Here is a 23865-nt window from a genome sequence, read left to right on the forward strand (position 1 = left end):
ACTGCCCCCTGTGGGTAATAATGGGACAAGACTCCTCTCAGCCAGTGGGATGACAAACATGGATCTACTGCGACAATGTAGTCTATACTTGTCAAAATATAACAGTTGTAAAGGTTACAGTTATAATCTTTGCTGTCTTATTGTGTTATTTTATTAAGTACACCCACAATAAATTAGCACAGGGTGCTTTGCAGTGCATAGCAAACAATAAAATGGAAAAAAATATTTTAATATTTAAAAGTATTAACCAAGAAGGAATTCATTGACAAGGAGGATATTTTTCAATTGGTGATACAACATATAAATGGTACAACAGTTCGAGACGGGGCAGGGATAGGCACTCTACTGACTTTTTTTAGTTTAAAAAGCTAACATGAATATGGGTTTTCCTTCTCTTTGACAAATAATTGACAAATAATGACAAATAATTCCTTCAAACCATTCATTAATCAATCAACTAAATCATAAATGTTAATAACTACTTGTAAACTAAATATTGTTAAAGGTGAACATAACTGACACCTTAAAGTGTAACAAATAACAAAAATTACATTTGTCACAATTAGAAATGATGGTTGCATTTCAATTCCAACATAAAAGTGGAATAATACATTAACTCAATCGACCCAATTAGTCCAAGTAAATAACCAAATGCCTGAAGGGTATAATATAGATTACACTCATAATGCGTGAGAGCTTTCAGTTCTTCCTCCAGTTTCGCCATCTCAGCAACTACACCAACACAACAATGTGTATTTATAGATGACTATGCAGTTATGGGGAAATCACAGAGGACATGAACTCATAGGCATGCAATCTTATTTTGGAAAGTGGAAAAATGATGGAATGGACATGGAATAATTTCATCTGATTGTAATAATTATTTACATTGATTTATTATGTCTCAGAGCTGCTGTGGTCTCTCTGTTGTGTTGTTTGACTGGTTTACCAGTGCTTCCTCTGTCCCTGCTGTGGGTGACTATGGTGTGTTAGCACAGGTGTCCAACAATTCATCTCCTCCTTAGGCATTTGCACTCACTACCACAGCCACAACCCCGCCCATCTGTAATATAACCACTCCGACCCTTTTGTGAACCACCCCACCCACTCCCTTCCACAGCCCCGCCCCCTCACACGGCCTTCTCTTGGATGGTGCTCATGGTGCTCTTGGTGTTGGTGAGGCTTTGGGTGCGGACGGGCTCCTCGGATATGAAGGAGAACATGCTACGCAGCGAACGCCGCAGGCTGTCCTTGAAGCTCTGCCCCAGGCACACGTAGAGCAGCGGGTTGAGGCAGCTGTTGAGGTAGGCCAGGCAGAGGGCCAGCACGTGCGCCAGCCGCAGGTCAGGCTGGTACAGGTATTCCCCGGACAGGAGCAGGAAGAGGAAGTCCACGACGTGGAGGGGCAGCCAGCACAGGAAGAAGCTGAGCACCACGGCGCAGATCACCCTCAGTGTGCGCTGGGAGCGGCCGCCTCTCTTCTGCCCCGCCCCCGGCCCTTGCCCCGCCCTCCTGTACACCACCCAGTGGCACACCACTATGGCCAGGAAGGGCAGCAGGAAGCCGAGCAGGGTGCGCAGGACAGTGGAAGCCCAGGCCAACGACGGGCTGTGCAAGGCAACGCACTCCACCTTCTCGATGCCCCTGGAGATTTGCTGCATGTAGGCGAAGTGGGGCGCGCTGAAGAGCAGGGCCAGCGCCCAGGCGGCGGCGCACGCCCACCACGCCCGCCGTGGCTGCCTCCAGTTCTGGCAGAAGACGGGCCGACTGACCAGCAGCCAACGGTCCAGGCTGATGAGCACCAGCAGCAGCACGCTGCAGTACATGGTGAGCGACAGCGCGCCGCTCAGCAGCTTGCAGGCCAGCGGGCCGAAGGGCCAGTGCTGGTCCATGGCCAGCGGCACCATCAGCAGCGGCAGCGACAGGCAGCACAGCAGGTCAGCCAGCGCCAGGTGCATGAACCACAGCGAGTTGACGGAGCGCGGCATGCGGAACGCCGTCACCCACACCACCAGGGCGTTGCCGGGGGCACCCAGGAGGAACACCAGCCCGTAGCACACCAGGGAGATCAGATGAGGCACGCCCAACACAGGGGGGTCTTCGAAAGTGAACGGATCATATGGGTCTGTGTAGTTGGAGTCATACTGATTGTGGAATGAGTCGTTGTCCATCCTCGGTAAGGGACTGTAGATGAGGGAGTCAGAGCAGGACATGCAGAAGAGAAGAAAGGGGTTTTAAAATGAGTTTCAGAGTTGAAATTGCTGTCCAAACAACTGAATGCTGGCTGACATTTGCCTGTGGCTTTTGTCGATCCTATGCCTATCCGAAGAAAAATGGAAGCACACACAAAGGAATCATTTCAGCACAGCAGAGCACTTGAAATATACAACGTCTTACTTCAACCTTCAACACTTTGCTTCTATATCTCTCTCTGCCTCCACTTCTTTCTCCTCACCATCCTCCTCTCTCCTCCTATTGTTCACCCTCTCCCTCTCTCTCTCATCTCTTAATAATAATAATAAAATAATAATAATATCAATAATAATCATAATCTCTTATTGTTCCCCCTCTTTCCCTCTCTCTGCGTCCTTCACGTTTCAACTGAAGTTAAGTCAACTTAACTGAGTTAGCCACAGTAAAACTATACTGTACGATCAAAAACTGGCTTTAGAAATCTCCACAAAGATCCATCATCAAACAACTGAATTTCTGCATTTCACAAAGACACCTTCAGTTGAATAAATTGCTTAAATTATAGACTCTGAGCCTCTTAACTTGTTTCTTATGTCATATAGCTGTACTGTAATAATACTGTAAAATATCCTTTTATAACTGCAATCTCTCTGCTGTTTTAGTTTGAATAAATGATGCAGTTAACCAGTATCAACCAGTTTAAGTTATTGAGTTTAAGTTACTCCATTAACTAAGAGCCATAACAGAGAGAGACAGACTGACACAATGTGACCAATTACCAAAAAGTTAATATCTTCTACAGATATCCTAGCGGAACAACCAGTGTTACACTTTAACTGACTTTTTCTTTTAAAAGAAGAGAAGTAAAATTTGGTTGGTGGCAATTAATGAGTTAATTTGATATGCTAATCAGTCAATCATTGTAAGCATTTTTATTGCAAAATTACATTCAAACCATTGACACTGACACAGTGATGTATGAATATGTTTGCTTGTATCGGTTCATAAAGGCTTCGTTTTGTGACTGGCTACCAGAGAAGTCTAGAGCTCATTCAAGTGGGTAATAATGACTATGCGTAATAATCAGGCTCGGGGAGTAAGGGAATACATGTAACGGCGTTACGTATTTAGGATACAAAAAGGTAACTGTATTCCATTACAGTTACAGAAAAAACGTAATCAGATTACCGATACATTTCGTAAAAATGGGGATTATTAGCAGGATTACAATTTTAAAATACATTTTAAAATAAAGAACGGTATACTACCATGCACATGTGCACACATTACAAAACTTAACGAGTCTCACAACACCACTCTGGTCTCGAGTAGTGGTGTTCAAAACAATTCTTTTATTGAGATTGACATTGTTCCTTTCGTTCAGTTCAATAAAATGATTCGAATCTTTGACTCACTGATTCGTTCTTTTTCATATCCGGTTGGGCGGCATACACGAATCTGTAAATAGTTTTATTGCATTTTAAAAGTTACTCTACATTGTTCCAAACATCATGTCCATTATTAGCCTGCTCTGCAGCAAAACAGCACGTGTGAAACCAAATGTCAATGAAATTAATAATAATTAAATCGTAATATTCATTACGTGAAACTGCACCATGCTATTTAAATAATCATGCAGCCGCATGACTAAACACTTCGTCTTTAGGGAGGTAACAGAACCCCGCATTTTAACGTGTATAATAGCCTAAGTACATGTCATTTGCTAAAACTAAAAAAAAAAAGCACTGAGGGAAAAAAGTGCCACGGTTATATCTGAAGCGAAAAACTAACGTTTTGAACTAAACGAGCCCAAACATTTTAATATACTTGTAGGCCTAGTCAGGTGTTTTTATTTGTTGTTAATGTAGACATAGTACGCTACAAATGTGAGGCATATGCTTATGCATCACATTTGTTTTGTTTTGTAGCCTACTATGAGTTGTTTTGTAGCCTACTTGAGTTGTCAGTATTTATTAATAAGGACTTTATTCACGTTAAAAGGAAATGTGATGCCAACATTAAATAGCCTACATCATAGCCTACGTAAAATTGCAGTTGTGATAAACAAGAACTGCGACAGGCCTACATTGTGCGCACCTAAAAATATAAATATGAAATAATACTGCGGGTAGATGAGCAAAATAATATTTAATATTGTTTTTAATTCCTATAATAATGTCACGGAAGCGCTCTGATTCCTTTTGCATCGTCACAATCAATGGCGGATGTAGCCCAAGTCTACTATACTGAGAAGTAGCGATTCTGGCAACACGTAGTCACCAGGTCTTCATAGTCAGTGAACCTTTGGAGTCCGAACGAACTGGTGAGCTGAGAACTCACAGTTCCTTTAAGTCCGAACGAACTGGTGAACTGAGGAACTTGTCAACAGTTCATCAGGTCAGTAGGTGGAATTTAGAGTCTTCGTAGTCACCGAATCTTTTGCATTGTCCCACATCGTTAGCTGTGCTGAGATGGCCAATAGGAGGTGCTTCGAGAGTTTTAGCATTTCAGCCATTGGCTAGTTGTTGTCATGAACGTACTGCTGATACAGTTTTGTGATAGGCTACTCCGTGGACAGACCGCATATCTAATATCCACTGGAGGGAGAGTTATATCTGCTATGCCGGCTAATCAGCGCGCTTGTTTGCAAAGAGGAAGGAACGAATCTTTTAGACTAGGGATTCAGTACACTCAGTTCACCTCAAAGATTCGTTCGTTCACGAACTGCACATCACTAGTCTCGAGTGAAACCATAGGCAAACTTACAGTTGCCAATTCATTATCATGGCCTTTAGTGAAAAAAATGCTCTCGCTGGGTGGAAATTTCGCCATTAGTTTGCAGAAAAGGGGAACAACATCACAGTACAGTGCAAGTTATGCCGTACAGCACTGAAAATACTGTCATCATCCAAGGACTCGACATATAATTTCAAGAAACAAATATGGGACCAACCGCTAATGTTAACTACACAGAAATCCAGTTAGCTAAAGTTAACGTTAACGTGCGATAGTTAGTAAAGTGCTTGAAAGCTAAATTAGCTAGCTAGCTACTTGCACATTCAACTGAAAAGTACAAATACCACCTTACAAAGACAAATCGAGCTAGCTAGCTACAATACAATGGGTCACCTACCCATACCTGCCAACACTTTGGTTTCAAAATACGGGAGGTTTTTTCGGCGGGGGGGGGGGGGGGGGGGGGGGGGGGCGTTGGATAGTAAATAATTGTAGCCTATAGGTAGTGTTTAGGTTGTTTCATAGACGATCTGGCAACTTGGGTAACGTCAGACAAACATGCAAAACTTATGGATCCGTGTATGACGATTAATCATAATAAAGTTTGCCATGGAAATTACGGGAGTTTCCCGGGAGAAACAACAAAACGGGAGGGCGCTGGGAGATGGCTCATGCAATGCAATGCGATTTGACTCATTATTTTGTGTTTACATCCCACTTTGTACGAAAAATAGCCTAATATCAGCCCTATGTTGGAGACAATGCAGAAATTTACTGCAATTTCAAAACCGGATTACTCGACCATGTTTCGTCACACAGAGAAATAACTAGTATCATCGGAAAGGTAAGTTCTGCTGTTTATTTTGATATGTGGTAGGCCTACGTTGTGAAGGGACTTCTTGACTTATTCAACCGAGAAGCAGGAGTGTGAAAATGGGTGAAGAAATTAGTAAAGATATTGCTTTGCATAAGTTTGATCTGTCTTCATAATGTGATTACTTAAGTATGTGCAAATATGTGACTAGCATCATTACAAAGCCGGTTCCGCCCTTTCTTGTGATATGTGTTCCATATCTATGCAATGACGAGTTCATGAGTAGGCTAATTCAAACAAGAGTAATGGGTGTGGAGATGGACGCAGAGCTGTACAGATTGTAACTATGATTAAATTTGATGTAACTTCAAAATTATTTTTCTCGCCAACACTTCGCCGCATAGACAAGCAACTAGCATCCTTAGCGATGAATACTTCGTGAGCAATTCAACGGAGAAGGGATGTGAATTTGGTCGCAGGCTGCGTCTGTCGGGCTTTAAGGGTTAAAAGACATTTTTAGTGACAATTGCAAATGACAATTTTTGCTGTTGAGGCTTTCAGGGGGACCCCCGAGACCCCCCGTATTTCGCACCCTGGTTACCGCTAAACCAGTGTAAGTGGAGTAAATGCTTATGCTCGTGAAACAGCGCAGATTGTCCGTAGTCCGTAGTAACTATTGCGAAAGCTACAGCATGACGTTGTTTAATTAACAAGGATGGCAATTTGAACAATTAAGTGGCAAGTAATCCCAAAGCTTTCTCTTAAATGTTCCACATTATAGCTTTTTTGTGTTACAAAATTCAAATTACAAAACGGAGCTAAATTTAGTTCGATTTTTTTTAGATCGATTTAAATTACGGAGAATAAACTTTTAGGTTAGGTTGAGTGCAATGAACAATAACGTTTAGAACACAGACCTCGCAAAAGCTCTGATGTGTCATGAGCATTTAACGTATTTATTTATAATCGATAAATGCCGTCCTTGTTAATTAAACAATCTCTCGTTGTAGCTTCACAAGCACACAAACTACAGACAATCCGCGCTGTTTCGCGAGCATAAGCATTTATTCCATTTACGCGATTGGTGTCAATTATTCTGTGAATTATTTGTTTTATTGTTAATCAAGGAATATACACGGGAACAGGTTGAAAGTAATGATAGATTTAAAGGTAATGCCTCCCCTGTTTCCAGCCTGCCCTGTTTCCAGCTCACCAGCCGACACTGATCTAAACGCGCATTCGCGCATAACAAAGGAAGGAATACAAACAATTAATAAACCTAACAAGGAACATAAAACATTATATTAGGCTAAACAATTTCACTAGCACATCCAATCCAATAAAAAAGTAACGGAAAGTAATCAAATTACGTTACTTTAATATTGTGATACTTGGATTAAGTTACTGATTATATTTTTTAAAAGGTAATTAGTAATTGTATCGGAATATATTTTTAAAGTAAGCCTCCCAACCCTGGTAATAATGTAATTGCATCAAACATCAGTATGAAACAGGTGCAGTTAAAGTCAATTCATATGTACAATCCACCAAATTTTGACTAATTAAAAGCTTTTTATCAGTTTTCTATATACCAATTTGTAGTTTGTTGTTAAGAAAGAAGAATTTTACATGTATAAATGTATACATTGCATACAGATAAATTAATACATTTCATATGAACAGAAATGGTTTCATATATGTGCTTTACCTTCGCCTTTGAAGCACTGTTGAGTCCTCGAAATGAAGTGCTGTAATGGAGAAAATGATGTTTTCTGTTGACTGTTTCAGCACTTCTAAAATAGTCCACAATTGCTTAATTCTGACCAAACTGGGGAAAAAAAAGGAGAAGTGAGGAGCGCTGATATCTTCCTGCAAACTTGAAGTCTTCAGCAAGACCCATATGTCGAAACAGCTTTTGGGACTTGCCTCGAATGCTGGTGTGGACATTGTCCCTCATGCGCAGCATGGAAGTATGACGTCCGTCCATTCACGTTCAGTATGCGTGTGTGTGGGTGTGCGTATGCGTGTGTGCATGTGCAAGTGTATGCGTGCCTGGGTGTATGCATGTGTGCGTGAGAGCATGAGTGTGTGCATGGCTGGGTGTGCATCATTTTGTGCATGTGTATGCATGTGTGTTTGTGTTGTGTATTATGTAAGTATTCAGAGTGTGCTGTATGTAAGTATGTGTGTAGTTCTGACCTTATTGTGCCTACAGAATGCATGTATGTGTGCGTGTTTGTCTGTATTCAGAGTGTATAGTGTATGAGTGTGTGCTCTGAGTGTATAGTGTGTGAATGTAGGTTGAGAGCATATACAGTGAGAGTGTGTGTATTCAGAACATGCATGTAAGACTGTATGTGCATGTATATTTATGTGTGAGTGCGCGTGTGCCTGCAGGGCTGGGTGTGTATCAATGTGTGTGTGAGTGCCTGCTTGTGTGTGTTGCTGTATGTCGAAAGCCCTCTCCAAAATGGCACGATTATATTTTGTTGTCAAAGAATGTGCACTTCCTGTAACCATGTCCTTAGTAAGAGGACTACATGCATACAGGAAGAACAGTGTGGTGCTGCTAGATAAAGCCAAACCCCTGTTTAGGTTTTATCTAGCGTTTTATCACACTGTTCCTGAAGCAGAAGCCATGACTTATATGTTTAAATATCGCAACTAGGATTTGTTGGCCTTACCAAGACATGATGCCACCTCGGTATTTGCACAGTTACGGAATATTTTTGTTTTATTGATGTCACAATATCAGTGTGCCATGCCAGCCTGGGAGTTTGGGTGTTTAAATAAGATGTTTAACATGCATATGCACTGTTGAGGGCACATGAAGAGTGTATGGCACTGACTTTGTGTAAAACTTGAACTGCATATATTTTTGAAATACATATTATTTCAAAATAAAGTTTCGGGATAGGTGATAGGATTTTTATTTATTTTACACTGTTTGGAAACAGGAAATTACACCTTTATGATCTTGAAAGGACTCGAGAGTTATGTAGGAAAGACTTCACACATCTGGTATCATTCAAAAAGCCACACTTACAAATACAAATACTATTTTTAACAAAGTCCTTCTAATATTTTTGACCGTTGGCTATGTATATTATTACTGCAGTGTAATGACTTGTTCTCAAAGATCAGAAATTTCTCAAGAATACATACAACTTTACATACAGGTGAAATATGACAATATGAAATATTCCTGATTACTCAGACTTGTATTTAAAAACAATCCCTCACAGCTGTCAGATTAACACTTGTCTCCCCTTGACTCTTGAGCAGCTGAGCTACTACTTCTAAGTATTACAGATCAGGTAGGTTTCATAGGTTTTTGTAAACAGGGTCAAACTGAGGGAAACAGATTTTATACAATGTGACAAACATAACGGAAGCCATCAGAAGGAAATTAAATCCACTGAGTTTGTAGCTTGTGAAAAGTCATTGTTTTCATTCACCCCAACCCTCAGACCACTGAACCTTAGTGTGAACTCCTGAGCGCACTTCGTCATCGTGTGACCTGTTTGTCCTGCCAAATCAGCAATCTGAGGCAGCCCTCACTCTGGCAGGAGTAGCGCTTCACTAGCTCCACCAGCCTCTGTGCCACTCAATTGTTTTTCCCCTTGCGTTTGTTCAGGACCAAAGAGAAAACAGGATACAAACTCAACATTCAGCACAACTGTACCATCTCTTTGCATGCCATGGACACAGAGAGGGATAAGTCCTGACAAGTGGAAGAGTTCCCAGTTCCTCCACACATGAAATGATCTCACTACAGAAGAAGGTGACCAGTAAATTAAGCCTGGCATAACATGTGGCTACTGTAGCTTGATAAGCACTTATCTGAGTACACCCTTCGTTCCTCCAAAATGTACAGTTGTAACATTTAATGGACGATCTAATGCTGGTTGTCAAGTGTGCCTTATAATTATTAAAGGTTAAGTGTTCTTGGTAGTGGACACACACAGAAGCCCAGAGGACACGTCCCAGTTTGGTGTCCTGTCCTGGGAACCACATTCCCAGTGTTTCCTGTTGAAGTCCTGCCCCAGTCGGCTTGGTGTCCTGGGGCAGTGATGGGGGGTGGGGTGGAGTGGGTGGGGGTGTGGCAGGGGTTTGGGGACGTTAGTTTAGAGCTGGTGCACTGTCGTGCAGCAAGGTGGAGGAGCTGTCCCTGAATTCCTCATCTGACTGGAGATCTGGCGGGCAGAGAGAGAGAGAAGGATGGAGAGAGAGTTCATACTGGAGTCCAGCAGAGATGACAAGAGAAAAGAGGGAGCTGTGCTTATCTGTAAATGCAGAAAGCACAGAGAGGTGTTTGAGGATCCATACATTGCTCATCTTTCTTAGAAAGACGCAGAAGTGCTGGCATGAGTCAGTGAGAAAACGTAAAATGCCTGGTGGTTTTAGAATAGCATTTCACACAGTGCAGTTACAAAATACTGTGGTCACTGTATAGTAATTCATGACGTACCGAGGAAATAATTTCTCACGTGTCTACCAATATGTGTGTTTCCCAAGCGGGTCACATACAGGAGGCCGTGCAGAGCCTTCCTCACCCGCCGAGTCATCATCCTCTTCCCCCTCCTCCTCCTCCTCCTCCTCGTCCTCGTCGTCACCCCAGTCAGCGATGTTGGCGGGCGGGATGCACTGCTCCAGGAAGAGGTCCTCCTCGTCCTCGAAGTCCATGTCCTCGGGGGGCCAGCGCAGCTCCCCGCTCTCCACCTCGCTCACATCCGTGGGCTCCACCACGATGGACGGCAGCCGCTCCCGCTCCTGCGGGCAGCTCAGGGAGCCCTCCGTCCCCACCACCTCCACGGGGTCCGGGAAAATCTGAGGCCACGCAGGGAGGAGAGCGGACGAGAGGATGAGAGGCAGAGAGGGAGGTGAGAGGGATGGAGAAGAGGAGGACGAGGAGGGAGAAGATAAAGAAAGAGAAAGGAGAGTGGGAAGAGATAAAAAGAGAGAGAGGAGGAGACGGATGAAGAGGGAAGAGAGGAAAGGAGAGAGCAGGAGTCAGGGATGAGGGGTGAGAAGATAAAGAAAGAAGAAGAGAGAGGGAGGAGATAAGAGAGAGGGGAAGAAACAGGGATGAGGAGGGAGGAGGTAAAGAAAGACGGAAGAGAGTGGAATGAGTTGAGTTGAGAGAGGGAAGAGTGGTGAGAAATATGGTGGGGAAGAGACAGAGGATGAGCAGGGGGCTGTTCACTGTGCATGTGGTGGCAGACGGGTATGACAATATGGGGGAGGATCTACCTGGAAGGGCAGCCGCTCCCCCTTCCTGTCACCCACAGGCAGCTCCATCGCTGAGTCCTGAGAGCCGATCTCCTCCATCAGACTGCACAGAGTGGGAGGAACACAGCATCAGAGCACGGCGTCAGAACACAGCGTCACAACACAGTGTTAGAACACAGAATCAGAACACAGCGTCACAACACGTCATCAGATCCATGCACACTCTCACACTCTGAATACACACACGTGCACACACTGTACACTCTGAACACACACACTCACTCACTGTACACTCAACACACATACACACTATATGCTTTGAATACCCACACACTATATACTATAAACACACTCACACACTATAAGCTCTGAACAGATAGTCACACACTATACAATCTGAACACACGCACTCGCATACTGTATGCTCTGAACACACACACACTCACATACGTTTTGCTCTGAATACACACACTCACACAATAGTACTATACTATTCACTATGTTGTGAAAACACACACACACACACACACACACACACACACACACACACACACACACACTTATACAGTGTACACTCTGAATACACACTCACACACTCACACTCTGAAAACACACACTCACACACTATACACTCTGAACACTCTCACATACTATACACTTTGAACACACACTCTATGCTCTGAACACACACACACACTATACGCTCTGAAGACACACAATACTATCTGTGCTGCATATACAAACTATACTATTCAAATGAAAAGATAAAAATTATCATTGACCGGATAATAAAACTGCCTCCACATCAAGTAATTCAACCCTCCCTTAGCTGCCCCAAATTCTCTAGTGCTCAGACAGTACAGGATCATGATGGTACTCTTGAATTTTTTTTATTGTATTGAGGCAGATGAATCATCTATATTGGTTTAAAAGATGAATTACTCAAAATGGCTGTGATTAACACTTGTAAAGAAACCCATTCTCGGTCCTAATAATCTGAACTACTGACCTCTCTCAAATAATCTTCCCTTTCTCTCAAATATTCTTGAGGACTCAGTGGCTCAGTGAATGACTGCATTCTTGAAACTGCATACCACTCCAGCCAGGTTTCAGATCACTGGATAGCACTCAAACCGCCCTTGTTAAAGTTGTAAGTGATTTACATCTCTTAGAATTGTGGTTTTGGTTTTTTATTCTTGTAGTTCTTGATTTAACTGCTTGCTTTGATACTGTTGATGATGAAGACTTACTGCATAGTATTAGTGCAATGCCCTTCTTTCTGGCTGCTCCAGTATATCTTTGAAGCCCCTTCAACATGTACCAAATACACCTGCACGCATTCTAACTAGAACAAAAAAATGAGCATAATTAATTTGTCTTTGCTGTTGGAGTCACTTCCTGTCAAGTGTTAGGCAGATTTCAAAGTACTTCCCCTAACCTTCAAATAAGGGCATGAAGTTGTACTTTCCTATCTCAGAGAACTGCTCTTTCCTCATCAGCCCACATGACTGTGGCATTCACAACATGCTGGCTTTGGTACGTCCTAAAATGTCAAGTGGTTAGCAGGTAGAGCCTTCTCCTATGGAGCCAAACTATCTAAGCACACCCAGGAGTTAGACTCCACTTCCATATTTAAGCACAACCTAAAAATGCGTCTACTTAGTCTGTGCTACTATTACCTGTACTCTAGATGCAGACTTGGAGAGGAATGCAGCCATAGATCTGTACAATGCCACAAACCTTCTTTACTTTTATTCTTTACTGTTCAGTCACCACTTTTAAGGCCGGCTGACTCTGATAGGATGGGCTGGTCTGAGTGCTCCCTCATGACAGTGCACATTTTCTGCTTCTGTCCTAGTACCTATGGTGCTATAGCTTATAACTGACTTGTATTCATGACCATTTTGTTGCCTCTGTGCTTGATTGTCTTTTGTTTCTGTTAAAAGCAATGGTGGCTGTGCTCAGACTGCATACACACATTTTGGCTACTCCCATCCAATCACCATTGCCCCAGGAGAAAGTTGTCTGCTTTGAGACGTCCACCTGTCTCAAGACCTGAGGTCTGAACCAAGGTGTCCAGCAGATGTGCTGCCAGGAAGTCCAGCTGCCAGCATGTCATTAGCCCACGACAGCGCTGAGATGAAAAGTCACCGGCAAGCATGGCAGCCACTACAGAACTGAGACAGCCAACTTCTGCCCACCTCCAAAACCACTGACTGCTATTTCATTTCTGATGACTTACAGTTTTTTACAACCATTTTCACACTTACCATTACTTATCAATACTTATCATACCATGGCCACTTTTTCAAAACTCTTAACAGTGTGCTTAACAACCATGCATATGAGCACATCAGTTAATCCTTTGTGCAAAATGCACTACAACCACCAAAACACTTCATAATTCACCCAAAAGTGACTTGTGCTGCCATAACTATAGCAAATGCTCTCTCCCAGCAGACTACTTTGTCACTCAAAGTACAGTGGACTGAAAAACAGAAACAACTTGAAGCATTGCAAAATGCATATATTATGTGTTGCCGAATCCTCTGTTTTTGAATAGATTAGTGCTGCGTTGCAAAAAAGTTAAGTTTACAGTACATATTATAATACCAAACAAATCTGAAATGCTGCAATATGCCTCAATATGCTTTATGCTACAATTTCTGAGGTATACTATAGTACAACAAAAAGTCTGCAGATGCTTTTCATTTCTAGTACAGTAAGTGAAACAACAACACATGATACTACCACTAGAAGTCTGCTGTAGCCCAGGTGTCCTCTGTATTTTGGGTCAAATTTTTATGAATTTCACATTTACGGCAACATTCTCCCTTTCCCTGAACCTTTAGAAAAAATCTTTAGCATATCTTCTCCACCCCTACAATCCCCCACACCCAGGGTGTGAAATACGGGGGGTCTTGGGGGGTCCGAGACCCCTAGATTGACACTTGAGACCCCCTGAAGGCCTCAACAGCAAAGTTTTGGGGGGGTCTCTGGAAAAATCTTTAAAAAATTATTTATCACTTGCAATTGTCACTAAAACTGTCTTTTAACCCTTAAAGCCCGACAGACGCAGCCTGCGTTCAAATTCACATCCCTCCTTCTTGGCTGAATTGCTCACGAAGTATTCATTGCTAACGATGCTAGTCTATGCGACAAAGTGTTGGTGAGAAAAATTGTTTTGAATTTACATCAAATTTAATCAGTTACAATCTGCATACAGCTCTGTGTCCATCTCCACACCCATTACTCTTGAATTACTCATGAACTCGTCATTGCATAGATGTCACAAAGAGCGGAACTGGAGCTTTGTAATGATATTCGTCACATGTTTGTACATACCGAAGTAATCAGACAGATCAAACTTATGCAAAGTAGTATCTTTACTAATTTCTTCACCCAGTTTCACACTCCTGCCTCTCAGTTGAATAAGTCACAAAGTCCCTATTGCTTCACAGCGCATATCAAAATAAACAGCAGAACTTACCCTTTCCAATGAAACTAGTTGTTTCTCTGTACGACAAAGCGTTGTCGAGTAATCTGGTTTTGAAATCACAGCAAATTTCTGCATTGTCTCCAACATAGGGCTGACATTACATCCCACTTTGTATGAAAAATAAACACAAAATAATGTATTTGCTTTTTATTTTCAAGCACATTCACACAATCCACACACTACATACAATTATTTATTTACTATCCACAACTCAAGCCCCGCCCCCCCCCCCCCCCGCCGCCGAAAAAACCTCCCTTATTTTGAAACCTAAATGTTGGCAGGTATGGGTAGGGGGGACCCCCCTACTGTCCCCGGGTATTTCACACACTGCCCGCACCCCATAAATATTTGAAGCGAAGCAGCTGTGACACCAAGATCAAATTTGTTGATCTGTTGTTTTGCCTGTCACAATACTGTAGATACCACCATTGAGTGTGGTAAATTTACTGTAGTTGCATTCTTGGGTCACTTTCTCTCACTGATAGGCCATGACTTACATTTGTGGAGAAATCTCTTGAGCGACAACTACATCTATATTTTGTATATTTCTTTATCACATTTCAATGCAAATATGATCACTTACAAAAGTGGTAACAAGGCTGCAAACAAAAACCTGAATAAACTTTCTGCTAAAATCAGAATAATCTGTCTTATTTCAAGCGTATAGTTTCATTTGTCTGTCAAAATGCAGCATATTTCCATCTACAGTGATCTAAATTTGTTAGATTTTGAACTGAAAGTTAACTGTTTTGAAGAGAGTATCTAAATGTCTACAAAATTTGCCATAGTTGTACAGAATTTTGCCGGTGGTGAACGTTGAGAGAGGTATTCATGAATTTTGGAAGAAGTGGTGATTGAATGCATTTTGTAGCAAGGCAATGCAGAAGTATACACAGTTTAGTTCACATAGTCCAGTGATATGGTGAATGTATAAAGTGTTTTGAAAAAGTGGACATGGTATTGAGACACGTGTGAAAATGATTGTAAAAAAACTATAAACACAACTCACTGTATACGTGTGTAGTATGTACATTTGTATTGACATATTTTCCAGGCGTTTCATCCAATGGCCTTTATGTTGGGGTCAGGGAATAATTTCCAGTTTTTCCGTGAATGGCCCTTGAGTTTTTTTCTTTTTTTTATTCCTTCTGGAAAATCTGTGCATTGATTTGTGACAGCGTTGGTTGTAAATTGCGCTATATTAAATAAATGTTGTTGTTGTTGTTGTTATTTTATACTATCTGCACACACATGCACACACTGTACACTCTGAATACGCACACATATACACTATATGCTCTGAATATGCACACAGTAATACTCTATACATTCTGAACACACACTCACACACTATGCATTCTGAATCCACGCACTCACACACACACAGACACTACACACTCTGAATACACACAAACACACAATTGTTCAGCAGGCACAACACAGGAAGAGCACAGGGGAAGAACTACTAACGCAAACTCATAAACAGTACATGCATACAAACTTACACACTTAGCACTCCAAATGCACACACAACAGACTCACACAGCAAATGATTTGCATATATCACGTAATTTATTCCTTCCTCCATATCCGGAGTTAATTTGATCGTTACATATTACAGTTTGTAATCCCATAGATGTAGGACATGGGCGCTGTTAAAGACGCAGAGCCCCAGGAACAGGCTGAGGGGAAAAGCTTCCGCTGGCTCTGCCCTCCCCACACGCCAGTGCCACGCTCATCCGCCTAATCCCTGCACCCCCTCACTGTCACACACCTGTCCTAACAAGACCTCTCCACCACCCAGCGCTCTGGCGCTCTCACGCTCCACGCTGATCTGCTGGCACGCTCAGCAGACTCTGTGTGTGTGTGTTTGATTTTGGTGTGTGTTTGAGTTTGTGGTGTGTGTGTTTGTAGTGTAAGAGTGTGTGTGGTGTGTGTGTTTGATTTTGGTGTGTGTTTGAGTTTGTAGTGTGTGTGTTTGTGTTTGTAGTGTGCGTGTAAGTGTGTGTGTGTGTGATTTTGGTGTGTGGGTGTATTTGTGTTTGTGTTGTGTGTTTTGGCATATGTGTGTTTGTGTTTGTAGTGTAAGTGTGTGTGTGTGTGTGATTTTGGTGTGTGTTTGGGTGTATGTGTGTTTGTGTTGTGTGTTTTGGCATATGTGTGTTTGTGTTTGTAGTGTAAGTGTGTGTGTGTGTTTGATTTTGGTGTGTGTTTGAGTTTGTAGTGTGTTTGTGGTGTGTGTGTGATTTTGGTGTGTGTTTGGGTGTATGTGTGTTTGTGTTGTGTGTTTTGGCATATGTGTGTTTGTGTTTGTAGTGTAAGTGTGTGTGTGTGATTTTGGTGTGTGTTTGGGTGTATGTGTGTTTGTCTGTGTTTGTGTTGTGTGTTTTGGCATATGTGTGTTTGTGTTTGTAGTGTATGTGTAAGTGTGTGTGTGTGTGTGCGTGCACTTGGGATCTTGTCCTCTGGCGCTCCTGTCTCACTTTCATCCAAATCGCCACTTATTGAGCAGGATACGTCACAGCATCATCAGAGGCTTCGCGGGCGGGGTCGGCCCAGGCGTGCTCACCATGCTCCCGTGTGGCTTTGCACAACCACAATCCGCCAGTCAGACTGAATCGCTCATAGCGAAGAGAGAACTTAACAATATCAAAAAAAGGATTATGTTCGGATTCATTTTCATTAGCGTCAGATGGGGCAAGCGTCCTGTTAACTCCCAGAGGCCTGTTTGTGGCTGTGCCTCAAACCATCAAGCCCCACATACTGCAGCACACTGCCCAACGAATGTCCCCTGTCCAGCATGCAGTGCGGTCCATCTTGCCTTCCCCAGGGAACAGACCCTGGAGCCCTCGCTTCAGATCTGTTGACTCCAGCACAGGAAACTTAGCCAAGAAAGCAGAGCTCAATCCCAGGATTTGTAGGACAAATTCTCCATAAATATGTATGCGCGCATATTCCCAAATCTGTTTATGTGCTCGGGGAAAAAAAACGGCCTGTGTGGATTAAGGGGAATGAGGATCTGCCTGATAGTGGAATCCTCTTTCTCTGCTCCGGAGTGCACTGTTACCCAGCTTCCCCTTACTTCTTTTCCATGTAAATTTGGGCAATCCTGTAAAAGCCCCTGCCCTGTGGCGTGGAGTGAGAAAACGCTCTGCCAGCCCCAATGTTATCCCTCTGACAGAAGAGCTTACAGGCAATTTTTCGTGCTGCACGCACTCCCAAGTGATGTTACAGCATTGCAACATCGATGCACCACAACAACATGACAGTGCACGACACATTAGCTGGGTTTAAAAGCCCTCTCAAGGACACATGGGTAAAAAAATAGCCCTGCATCCAATCTCTCTACCTCTGCTCCCGGCTATTCTGAAATAGCTGGGGCGTGGTTTCTGGGGACAAGGTGGCACAGCCTGGATGTGACCTGCAACCTCCACAGACAGTGACTTTGTGCAGTTTCACAGCGGTATGTTTCCATCTTTGATGTGAGAGACACGTGCAGGCTGAAGTGGTGTGTGTCACCTGCTGCAGTGAAGTTTCCACCGATGTTTCTACAACTGGGAGAGGTAGGCTCACCTAGCTCATAATCCCTTTTGTTAAGCTCCTTAACGAGCTAACCGGGTCACTCGTGCAATGACGGAGCCGGCTTCACACAAGCCCACGAGATTCAGGGCAGGAGGGACTAACGGGAGGGCAATGCCAGGGATCACTGACACTGCGAGCAGAGCAATGCACACTCATGCAAATCCACAGTCAGCTACACACACAACCACATCCCACACTACCACACACACACACACACCTCACCACACTTACTTCATACGTGCAAATTGTAGCTGACATAGTTATTAATAGTTATGCTGCCTCTGAAAACAGGATGCGGTTTAAGCATGACACTAGCCTCTGACTACACTTTATAATCATTTTAAATAATCTTGCGGCCCAGGGTCATCAGCAGCTTCAAAAAGCACCTCAGAGCTCATACAACCAAATTCTCTTCAGTCACAAACAGACTCATGACTGGTGATGCAGCTGAAGGTGTTCGGCCCAGTGAGGCTCAAAACCTCTGCTGGCTTTCAGAAAACCTGGCAGCTGGTGATATAGGCTTAAACACACCATTCTACTGTTACAGATGGCTGTCAGACCATCAGAATAACATGCTAAACGTTGCACATACTGACACACAGGAAGTTCAAATGGACGCCGCAGCCATGACCCACAGACTGTCAGCTACATACAGAGAGAGCATCAGTAACAGACTCATCACGGCCACCCTTAATGATTGGTGATCAGCAGTAATTATAGACCAGTGCTTGCAAACTCAGCAGACTCCTCATTAAAATTGCTTGATTAAAACCTCTAGCTGCATATGTGGATAAAATGTTAAAATGTACAAACTTCGCATTGCTATGGAGATGAGGACATGTGCCAAGGTAATTGGCAACTGTTATTCTGAGAATTTTGTTTATTGTTACGATGATAATTGTAATAATGGTGATCATTATTGTCAGCATTGTAAGTGAGTCATGCAATGCTGTTCCTCTGTACCACATCAGACCTGCACCAAGTATGGCGATATCCACTACCCTACAGACACACATGAGGCCTGATAGTGTCTTTGTAAAGCAAGAACTAACACCTGCATAATTCTGCATTGCTTTGCTACAACATGCGTTCAATCACCACTTCTTCCGAAATTCATGAATGCCTCTCTCAGTCAATGTTCACCACCAGCAAAATCCTGTACAACTACAGCAAATTTTGCAGACATTACTGTAAGATACTCTCTTCAAAACGGTTCATTTTCAGTTCAAAACCGAAATTTAGATCACTGTAGATGGAAATATGCTGCATTTTGACAGACAAATGAAACTATATGATAGAAATAAGACAGATTATTCTGATTTTAGCAGAAAGTTTATTCAGTTTTTTTGTTTGCAGCCTTGTTACCACTTTTGTAAATGGTCATATTTGCGTTGAAATTTGTATGTATATAGGCAAAATATAGATGTAGTTGTTGCTGAAGAGATTTCTCCACTATTACTGCTGTATATGTAAGTCATGGGCTATCAGTAAGAGAAAGAGACCCAATAATTCAACTACAGTAAATTTACCACACCCAATAGTGGTATCTAAAGTATCGTGACAGGCAAAACAACAGATCAAGTTTGTTCTTGGTGTCATGATAGCTGCTTGGCTTCAAATATTTTTGGGGCGTGGGGGATTGTAGGGGTGGGTGCTAAAGATTTTTTTCTAAAGGTTCAAGGCAAGGGAGAATATTGCAGTACATGTGAAAATCATAAGAATTTGACCCAAAATACAGAGTACACCATGGATCAGCATTAGGGCTACAGCAGACTTCCAGTGGTATTACTGTGGTATACTGTATCATGTGTTGTTGTTTGTAACTTAATGCACTGAAAATGAATATGTAACATCTGCATGCTTTTTGTTGTGCTGTGGTAGCCCTATACAGTAACAGAGGTTTTAGCATATTGCTATAATGAAACATATTGCAGCATTTTAGAATTATTTGTTTGGTATTACAATATGTACTCTAAAGAAGTGTCATTCTTTTTTTCTTTTTAAAAATGCAACACTACAGTAAACTATGCTAAAACAGAGGATACAGTAACACATAATATATGCATTTTGCAATGCTTCAAGTTGTTTCTGTTTTTCAGTCCATTGTACTTTGAGTGGCAAAGTAGTCTGTTGGGAGAGAGCATTTGCTAGAGTTATGGCAGCACAAGTCACTTTTGGGTGAATTATGAAGTGTTTTGGTGGTTGTAGTGCATTTTGCACAAGAGATTACCTGATGTGCTCATATGCATGGTTGTTAAGCACACAGTGTTCAGAGTGTTGAAAAAGTGGTCATGGTATTGACCGTAGTGTGAAAACGGTTGTAAAAAACTGTATTGGTTACGCTTCCTCTGAAAGCAGGATGTGGTTCAATATTCAATGACGCAAGCTTCTGACAAAAGGCTTCAACACACTGTGTTGAACAGCGTTACCTTACATGGTTGTCCAAACAAACAGGTTGTCATGTCACTGAAGTATCTCTGCTATTCTCAGTTGTCAAGCTCATTCATTGCAAAGCACTTTCCTGTTTTTTTTTCAGTCTGTTCTTCTCCTCTATGGGAACATTGTACTTTTCAGCTATTTTATTGGCTGCCAAGTGCGAGTCAATAGGACTCGGTAGGTAAGCAGGTAAGGTGAAAGAAACAAATTTGCTTTTTGGCCCATTTGTGTGCTCTGAAACAGCAAAGACCAACACCCTATCCTACTCAACACACACACACACACACACACACACACACACACACACACAAACGCATGCACGCACGCACGCACTCGCACACACACACGTATGGACGCACGCACACACACACACACACACACACACACACACACACACATACACAATCGCACACACACACACACACACTTTGTGTGACAATGAAAGGGGTCCCCACAGCAATAGGGGTGTTGGTGGCTCCACAGGTGCAGGCTTACCCATCAGTGGCGGGACAGGGGTCCTCTCTTGTCGGATTGGGCATCAGCGGAGGGGTCAGCAGTGGCTGGGGGTGGCAGCCGCCACAGCACTCCCCCTGCACCGGCCCCGCGGGGGGGCAGCTCATCTCCAGGGCGACGGCGGCCTTGGGTGCGGAGGCAACGCTGGGGTCTCGAGTCACTGGCGCTGAAGGGGGGGGATGAAGGCGGGCGTCCTGAGATCAACAGCAAAACTTCCCACCAGGAGCAGGGAGGCGAGGTTGCACGCGTCCAGAGTCCTTGAGTGCTTGTATCTCAATGCCTCTTCTTCTGTCTCCCACCCTCCTCCCTCCACCTCTCTCTCTCCCCGTCTGTCTCTCTCTCTCTCTCCCTCCCCCCCCCCCCCCCCCCCCCCCCGGGTCCCTGCAGCCCCGGCTTTGCAGAGCAACAGGATTAAAGTCTCTTTCAATTACCACAGCGGGGCTGGTGACGTCAGCCAGGCCTGGCCGTGACTCTGCCCGCACGGGCACCGGTTGGCACCCGAGGGAGCAGAGGGTCAGGGCGTCTGCTGACAGACGCGGTTCGGCTGGGGTGGGGGTGGTTTCGGGGTGTTTTGAAGAGCGATGCTTCACGGGTTAGTGGATGTTCTTACAGACACATGGCTGAGGAGAGGTCTTCACTCCCCACACTCCCACACTGCCATCACTCCTGTCACTGGTCACTGCTGTCACTGTGGATTTGGACAAATCAGGGAATTAGCCTGGGGATAAAGAACTGGGAGGCTGGGAGGGGGGGTGTGGGGAGGGATATATATATAGCAGCAGCAGGGCAGCCATGTCAACACAGATGCAACAGCAGGAGCAGCAGTAATCCCAACAGCACCCTTTCTATTGTCATATACACTGATACTAGTCACAGCCAATATCTGTCTACTGACATTAGCCCCCAGCCCAGGCTACACCTCCGCTTCTCTTATCTCAGCTGCTGATTGACGCCTCCCTGTTCACTCTGCGGGCTCCCGGTGTCGTGCCACGCTCTGCCTCTCCCTGCCAAATGCACGGAGCATACTGTTGCTGTGTGCAGTCACTATGCCCACAGATTTAAATATGTACTACTTTAAGCTGTGGCGCATGGTGTTATTGCCATTTAGCGGGCACTCTTATCCAGAGTGCATCTAATAAAGCGGCATGCGAAGTTGCGCAAACAGGACACCACTAGCCACATTAGAACAAGTGCCAGTGGCAAACATAGTGCTGAGACTATAAGGGCGTGCTTAGGTCAACATGTGCAGCGCACTATTCAGGGAAGGGACTTTAGCTACTATTCAAGGGACTTTAGCATTCCACATACAGTGCTGAAGGGCCACATGTTTCTGTCTGTGTCTTTGTCTTTGTTTGCGCACCACCCCCACCTCTCACAGACACTTTGTTTACAACCTAGTTGAAACCTGCCCAAACCAGTCCTGTGGCTCCCCTTATCAGCAGTACCCCCGCAGGTAACCCGAGGCACAGGCGCACCCCCAAGGACGGACCCCAGCTCACCATTTGCCCTCTGAACTGTCTGTATCCTTCGGCCACCACTCAGGGCCTCAATAGGGCCAAGGATACGGGACAATATAAAGGTGGTGGTGACCTCCCCTACTTCAGTACCATGACAACACCTGCAGAGTGAAGAACTGGGGAGACCAAGCCCTTGGGGACCAAGCATCATGTTGTTATTGTGTGCATCTGTGCCGAAATAAGTACTCTGCCTAAGTTCAACTGGTTGTAATACAATTGTCTGTAGAGAGAGAAGGGTGCGTGTGCACATTAATTAAGTTAATTAAGTGTTGTCTGTTATGTGTAAGGGTTGTAACTGCCATAACCACTAACACAGTTAGAGACTGTACTGTACTGTACACTAAATTTGTATTCCTGCTCCTTCCCTTGCAGGAAACCACACACACCCTCACAACACATGCAACCCACACACACTCTCAAACAACACACTCACACACTCACATCCACCCATTCCAAAATACCCAATAAACATCTGAATCCAGAGCCTGACTCCTGTGTCCTGACCGACACCCCACTTTGACAGCAATTTAGCCTGAACCTAGTTACGGGTGAAACTGCCTCCTCAGTTTCAGTGGTCCTTCGAGCTGGATCGTGCTTTCACTTACCCTCAAGTGAAATTCTGCGTATAATTATATAGAACATGTGTGTGTGTGTGTGTGAGTGAGTGAGTGTGTGCATGTGCGTTTATGCTTGTGCGTTGCAAATGTTTGAGCAAGCCCGAGTACAGTAGACCCCTGTAGACCCCTGGCCCTATGATTAACAACCAGAACGCCATTCCCAGTGTGACCACAAGAGGGTGCCAGAGTAGCACTGTGAAGTGGCACGGGTTGACGATCCAAAGCCAGTCAGTCACGAAACGCTCGTGTGTTGTGGAAAAGTGTCTGTCTTTTTCATTTTCCTAACCATTATTTGTTTACATCTAAATTCACAATATAACCATTATATCTGAGTGTACATTTAAATATGGGATGTAGACTGTAAGTTGGTGCGGTGTTTAGCGCACACTGTTATCATAGTCCCTGTACAGACTGATAGCTCAGAGGAGAGGCTGACAGTGAATGGTGTTAAAGAGTGGTGCTCAGCTGTGGAGAGAGACGAGGAAGACACAGAGGGGTCTGTGGCGGTGCGCAGTGGTGCAGAGCCCTGCACAGTGGACCTCTCTCTCTGCAGCTGCACAATGGCTCCCAGTGGCAGGCATCGGCGGCATGCGACGCACAAGCGTGGCGTTGTTCTGAACCAGGGCCCTCGGTCCAGCGGGTAACACGGAGAGCCTGGCAATCAGCTGACTGTGACATCATTCAGCAGGCATCGCCATGCTAATCCCACCAGTATTGCGGGGGTGT

The 23865-nt window shown here is 43.9% G+C and overlaps 2 protein-coding genes across 2 annotated transcripts; both read right to left on the minus strand.

Moving 5' to 3' along the window:
• Positions 1–889: 889 nt before the first annotated feature.
• On the minus strand, positions 890–7510 carry LOC118783544 (C5a anaphylatoxin chemotactic receptor 1). Its single transcript, XM_036537467.1, has 2 exons — positions 7452–7510; positions 890–2184 (listed from the first exon to the last, which is right to left on the minus strand). Exon 2 carries the CDS (start codon positions 2169–2171, stop codon positions 1131–1133), a length of 1041 nt encoding a protein of 346 aa, XP_036393360.1. The 5' UTR covers positions 2172–2184; positions 7452–7510; the 3' UTR covers positions 890–1130.
• A 2355-nt stretch (positions 7511–9865) lies between these two features.
• LOC118782917 (ribosome biogenesis protein BOP1 homolog) lies at positions 9866–21666 on the minus strand. Its single transcript, XM_036536540.1, has 5 exons — positions 21651–21666; positions 20988–21171; positions 10997–11078; positions 10300–10573; positions 9866–9939 (listed from the first exon to the last, which is right to left on the minus strand). The coding sequence occupies exons 1-5, from the start codon at positions 21664–21666 to the stop codon at positions 9866–9868; spliced, it is 630 nt and encodes a 209-aa protein (XP_036392433.1).
• Between the last annotated feature and the right edge of the window lie 2199 nt (positions 21667–23865).

Source organism: Megalops cyprinoides, chromosome 9 (genome assembly GCF_013368585.1).
Source record: "Megalops cyprinoides isolate fMegCyp1 chromosome 9, fMegCyp1.pri, whole genome shotgun sequence".
NCBI lineage: Eukaryota > Metazoa > Chordata > Actinopteri > Elopiformes > Megalopidae > Megalops > Megalops cyprinoides.